The 6,000-nt window shown below is 46.6% G+C and overlaps 1 protein-coding gene across 1 annotated transcript in view; it reads left to right on the top strand.

Annotated features, from left to right (window-relative positions):
- Positions 1-2,636: 2,636 nt before the first annotated feature.
- ADAM12 (ADAM metallopeptidase domain 12) overlaps positions 2,637-6,000 on the top strand; it is a 185,199-nt gene continuing 181,835 nt past the window's right edge. The window contains exon 1 of the mRNA XM_075026605.1: positions 2,637-2,873. Within this exon, the coding sequence (XP_074882706.1) occupies positions 2,756-2,873 (118 nt within the window). The 5' untranslated portion in view covers positions 2,637-2,755. The remainder of the gene's footprint in view (positions 2,874-6,000) is intronic.

Genomic DNA, 6,000 nt, shown 5'->3' with positions numbered 1-6,000 from the left:
TGGAAAGAAAAGCTACTCGTAGTTGAAGTAAAGAAAAACTAAATACATAGAGTAAGGAGGATAAGGAGGATCAAAATGGGGGTGGGGGGAGAAGCATAAAGAAGCAGTAGCAACAGATACAAAGGTGAAGAAAACCCCAGAAGCAGTGAGACACCTCCACACAACACCCCCTACCCACCCCCCCATTCCTCTCCCCCCTGGCAGAGCTAAAGAACAAAGCTGGGAAGGGTGGATGGAGAGCCATCGCCCGCGGGAACGCGGGAATAACCTGGAGAATCGGGATTGTGGCCCCCTTTGAAGCAGCCACACAACCTGGATGCAATTTTCATTTCCTGCAGGGAAACTCAGCCTTGTTCTTCTGAAGTGGATAAAGCAAGCCTCGTAAAACTAATTGTGGGAGGTGGTTTGACATGAGAAATTAAAAGTCAAGGTTTGGCCTCTCTTATGCATATAGTAGTGAAGCAGGGGCACTTCAGATTATTTTCCCTTTTCCTTGAGGAAATCTTTTTTCCCAAAGATTTTTGAAACTGCTGTGAAATTGCACTGTTGTTGTAGCCAAAGGTAACTAATTCAGCAACATTCCTATGTGGATACTGTTAATAAAATATTTGGGGCTCTTTTGTGATAAACTATCAATTTATCAACTTCAAGCCCGTAAAATTAGTGTGGTTAAATGCAAGTGTTCTTTTCTGGTTAAGTTGGGGGGAGGAGGAGGAACTCTGATAATATCTAGTTCATTCATGCTAGTGAATGACCAAGATATAATTGGCTCCACATTCCCTGTTAGCAAATATTGTTACTCAAAATAAAAATACTACCATTTATGTGAAAAGCCGTATAGGATTACCAAAACTCCATTTAGAAGTCTTTAGTTCCCTTTGACTGAATTTTTTAATGGGGAAAATACTTTCAAAGAACAAAGATGTCTACATGGCTTTTACGGTGGCCTTCCACAAACGAGTCTTCTGTTTTAATTTTAACATTTTTAACCAATGTGCTGTGTGGAGCACGTATGTCTTTAATGAGATAGTCGATAGAGTTCATTAGTTTATATTTTAAGGGATGAAATTTTGCTGACTATAGCTGTTAAAATGTACTTGATAATGGCTGAGCAGGGAGAAATTAGCATTTGGGTATTTAACGCTATACATAGGATAATCCCCCACTGCTCGCAAGGATATGAGATTTCCTGGGAAGGGGCATGGTGAAGAAAACGCATACTGCAAGGTGAGACTTGAGGGGTAAAATGTAGAGAGAGTTCGAAACTCAGAGCAACTGGCGCTGAGTCCATGGGTCTAGTTTTGGGTGGAGGGGTAAAGGGAGAAAATGTTCTTTTTAACTGTGAAGCATCCCATAAGAGGCCTTTCTGCATGTGCTTCCCGATCCCAGCTCTTTTCCAGGTTTATTTGTGCTGAGACGACCTGACATCACCACTGTGACCCTGGGGATGCGAGTGTCCCACCGGGCTGTTCAGAGACACTGTCAACGGCACGAAGCAGGCACAGTGCAGGGCACCCGCTTGGGAAGAGCAGCATTTTGCACCCCTTGAATTTCTGCTGGCTCATTTATCCTCCGAGCTGGGGAAAGGCATAGTCGGGATCACCGTGACCGGCTACCAGCCTCTGCTCCAGAACAGACCCAAATCCATAGTTCCAAATTCAATTTTTTAAGTGGGATTGCATGGCTGTTGTGCGTGCCGGCGTGCGGACGCATATTAGGCCAGTTTTGCCAACTGTTTCATGCACAAAGAACATGGGGCCAGTCTGCAGAATTAAGTATTGATATCCAAATGGTGAGATTTGGGAAGGATCTTAATAAATTAAAAATAAAACCGCACAATATAAGTCCGTGAGGATTTACAGGATCAGGTTCTTTCTTTCTACTGCTCTGCAGCATTCTGTGCAACATGTAGGCATTGTATGTATTTCAGTGGTAGGTTAAGGAATAGATGATCTGTATTTGGTTATTCTCCCAGACAGTCAGTAATAATAATTTGAATGAGGAAGATTTTAAAAAATGCATCTGGCAACTCGGTGGGTGTGTTGTGTTTTTTTTATTTTTTTCTTAAAAAAAAAAAAACCAAAAACCAACCCAACAATATAAAATAAGTCGGAGGCACCAGAAACAACTCTGAAATAATTATGAAACCAATAAATACTCCCCGAGCTCTAACGTACGCAGATGACTTTCCAGAGGCAGCAGCCAGGGCTGCGTGTGCAGCAAAAAAATGGGGGAAACCTTGGCAGAGGAGGGGGGGGGAGAGATTCCCAAGCCCTCCCCCCCCCCCCGACCCCTCCGTCCCTGCGCGGTGCTCGGCGCTGCCTGCGCGGCGGCGGGCGGTAGGACCCCGCGGAGCTCATTTGTTCCACGCTAAAGGAGCGCGGCGAGCGCAAGCCAGCACGGACGGGCTGCTCGGTTATTGCAACGGTCAACGGAATTTTCCTTGCCAAAAAAAGGAAAAAAAAAACCCAAAACAAAAAACAACAACCAAAAAACAACCCCCACCACCAGCCCAAACCTCTTTAAGAAAAAAAAAAAACAAACTTTTTTTTTTTTTTTTTTTTTTCCCCTAAGAAAGCAAAGCCCAACTCATCAGCAGCTCATGCAGGAGGAGCAGGAGGGGTTTTGGAGTTAACTGCATGCAGGAAATCTCTCACATCCTGAGTCCCAGCTCGCTCCTCTCTGTAACTGTATATTATGGTGCTGCTCTCCAGCCCCAGCTGATGAAAGTTTGTCTCCCTCAGTCTGGGCTAAGATGTCAAAGCGTCTCCATGCAGAGCAGCAGCGCTTCCCTCCTCCGCACCCCCCAGCCCAGATTTCCATGCTGCTGCTGAGCCTCAGCTGGCTCTTTTTAGCATCCCCCAGAGCTCAAGGTAAGTTAGCGAGATCTAAAAAGAGCTTCTTTTTTTTTTTTTCTTTTTTAAATTTAATTTCATTTTTTTTTCCTGCAATACCTCCTCACCCCACGCTCCATTTTAAGGGCACCAGCAGCAGAGAAACGCTTTTTTTCCACCAAGCCAGCGCACCCAGCAGCGGCCCCCGCTCCCCCCCCGCCGCTGACTTTGCGCCCCCCGCCGCGTTTCTCCCGCACCCCCCGTCCCCGCTTCGCTCCGCCGTTGCGCGGGGGGGGGGGGAAATCTCGGCGTCCCGGCACCGGGCTGGGACCGCGTAACTCCCGCTCCTCTGCGCGGAGTGAGGATTTCCAAGCCTTTCCCGGGAAAAAACTCAGGTTTGCAGCCCCCGGCACCCCCCCCGCCAGCCCCAACCCCACTCGTGTCCGTGCTCCGGGGGGTGCCCTGGGGGGGGTCCCCGCTGCGGGGGGGGGAGCAGATATCCCCTAAAAAACACCCCCCCCCCTTGGGCTGAGGCTGAATTCAGGGTTTGAGACGATTCTCAGAGTTTGGATTCTTGTTTTCGGCTGGGAATAATTGCCCGAAAAAAGCCAAATACTGATGGTAAAAGCGTTCCTGGTGGGTAAAAGTTGAGTCGCCGCTACGTTCATTCAAAGGGAAGGCAAGTCAGGGATCGGTGGCTTCAGTTTTAGGGATGTTTTGCGGTACTGGCTCTGTGCTCTCCGTGTTACAGATGGGGGAACAGCCTAGAAAAAGGGACTTGTCTCTTTGTACAGCGAGGCTGGGGCTTATTCAGGAATCACTGGAGGGCCCAGGCCCTGTCCTCTTCATTAAGCGGCAGCTGACAGCGCATATTTTATGCGAGAGAGGGAGGGAGATTCTCCTGTGTAAATATATGTAACGGCGCTGAAGAGTACGCGTGTCCCTATGTGTTACTACAAACTCTTGTCTTGAGTCTTTTTTTTTTTTTTTTTTCATTGTAACTTTAAACTTTGTAAATGTTTGCTTGGCTCCAAATTTATGCACAGCAACTTTCACTGGGACTTTGGCTTTGGACTTGCTAAGAGAAAGATAGAGATATACTTTATCATGTTAGCCAGCACGTTGAAATCCTAGGGTAGATGGAGCAAGCTGTTGCATTTAATTGAGCACCTAGGATTTATGCTAATGAATTAACAGGAGTCGAAGCTTTGCTTTGCCCTTTGTGAGGGGGTCTTAATTTCTCTTTGTCAATGTTTGTATTTACACCAAATCTGCATACTGGGGATCAAAGCTGCAGAAATCCTTAGGTAGGTGAAGAGAACTAGGTCCCCAGTTCCCTGGTGGCTGTTCCCTTTGCGTGGGCGGAGGGTGGGCTGGTTTGGGTGGAGGCACCACGTCCCCCTCCTCTGAGGGTGGGAGCCACCGGGGCTGGCCAGGTCCCTCCACATCTCGGAGGTGTGCTAGGAGAGGGTAAACTTGAGTCCGCATCCAGGAAAATTTGAGATAAGATGCTTCAGGCATTCACGTACGACAGAAATGAAGAAATGAACATACCTCGAAGTAGTTGTCCCTGCAATAAAATAAGAGGGCAGGCTGTAGGTGGGTTAGATCTAGCACAGAGATGAGAGAGCGGAATGGTACGTGGGGGTGGAAATCCCGTTACCTGTGTTTGGGGATTCCCTGAGAGCCAAGCTGAAGCTCTGAGGTTACGTTTGCACTGAGGGATTAAGCTCTTTGTAAAGTTTGCGTCAGCTGCTCATCTTTATGGTGCCCGTCTTCAGATGTCTAAGCTTGAGCAACAGCGGTACTTGCTGACCCTCGCAGCTCAGCTGGATTTTGGGTTCGCTTTGCTACATCTTTCCTACCCCTTTCCATAATGCGCGTACAACTTGCTCTTTTGCATCTGCAGCCAGTGTGCTCAGCGAGCATCCTCTCCTTTAATTCCTTTTTTTTTTTTTTTTCCTGTGGAAGTAGAGAACAGCTTTAGCTTTGCCAGAGCATGTGCTGCTTTCTTGGTCGCAGAGGTGCTGAAAGTTATAGCCGTGTGCTTCTAGACCCAGCAAAGCTGCCCGGTGACGAAAAGTCCTCCTAGCTGTGCTGGCACGCGTCTCGACCGGGCGTTTTGAAGCTTTGCAACTTCTACCTCAGCTGGCTTTACTGCTGCGACTGCTCTGGGCCCGGTGTTAGTGATTTGAGGTGCTGCCAGGACATCCTAATTTTTACATAAACACTTGCTTAGTGATTAAGACGGGAGTTTAAGTTATGATATGCCCTGAAAACCGGTTTTGAAACGTGGCAAGAGGCATGCATAATGTGGGACTGCCCTAGTAGCAACTCTGATGTTAAACAGAAGTTATCAGGTTATGAGCTAGACAACTTAAAAGCAGCCTTGCCGCTCACTTTTAGTTTCCTTTCCAATTTTTATGGTTTTACAATTGCCTTTTCCCATTTCCAGTGTTGCTAGCTCTTGGTTGCTGGCTAAGTACCTCACGGACAAAAAGGAAAATTAGCTGAAGTTGCAGCCTCAACGGAGGCTTTCCTATGTTGGTGGAGGATAATATCTAGTAGGATAAGCTCTGATCTTACAGATTTAGTCAAATGCCTTAAAGTCTGTATCTGTATAAGCTTTTTGCAGAGTCAAGGCCTTCCTGTATCTGCAGGGCAGACAATGAAAGTGATGGTGTATAAAGGTAAACTCCAAATTAGTGTGCGTGTAGAAACTCTTAAATCTCTTTTGGATATTAGGTGTTAGCTAGAAGAACAGCAGAAAAAAACAAAATCCTAAAATTGCTATTGAAAATTCTGTACCTTCTATTAAAATAACTTTTCTGTCAGATTTCAGTTTTGTTACTGATTGCAACTGCATTGGCTGTAATGGAGATAAATTACAGAAGAAGAAATCGTTCCTTGTGTCTCGCTTCAAACCCGATCTCTCCAACGCATTCCGTGTTTTAGAGCTCGCTTTCAAATATTGTCTTCTTTCAAACTGTTCCAGCGTTTGTGGCAGATATTTACGGTCTGTGCATAATCACCTTCTTGTCTGACGATTATCCCTATCAGGTCCCCTGCAGATAGCCTGGCATGAGCTGTCACTGTCCATGGGGCTCCACAGATCCATGCCAAAATCCACCAGCTGAGGATATTTTGCCCACTCTTCAAATCACGT

Source organism: Buteo buteo, chromosome 4 (assembly GCF_964188355.1).
Source record: "Buteo buteo chromosome 4, bButBut1.hap1.1, whole genome shotgun sequence".
Taxonomy (NCBI): Eukaryota; Metazoa; Chordata; class Aves; order Accipitriformes; family Accipitridae; genus Buteo; species Buteo buteo.
This window is presented reverse-complemented; position numbering and strand designations above follow the sequence as displayed.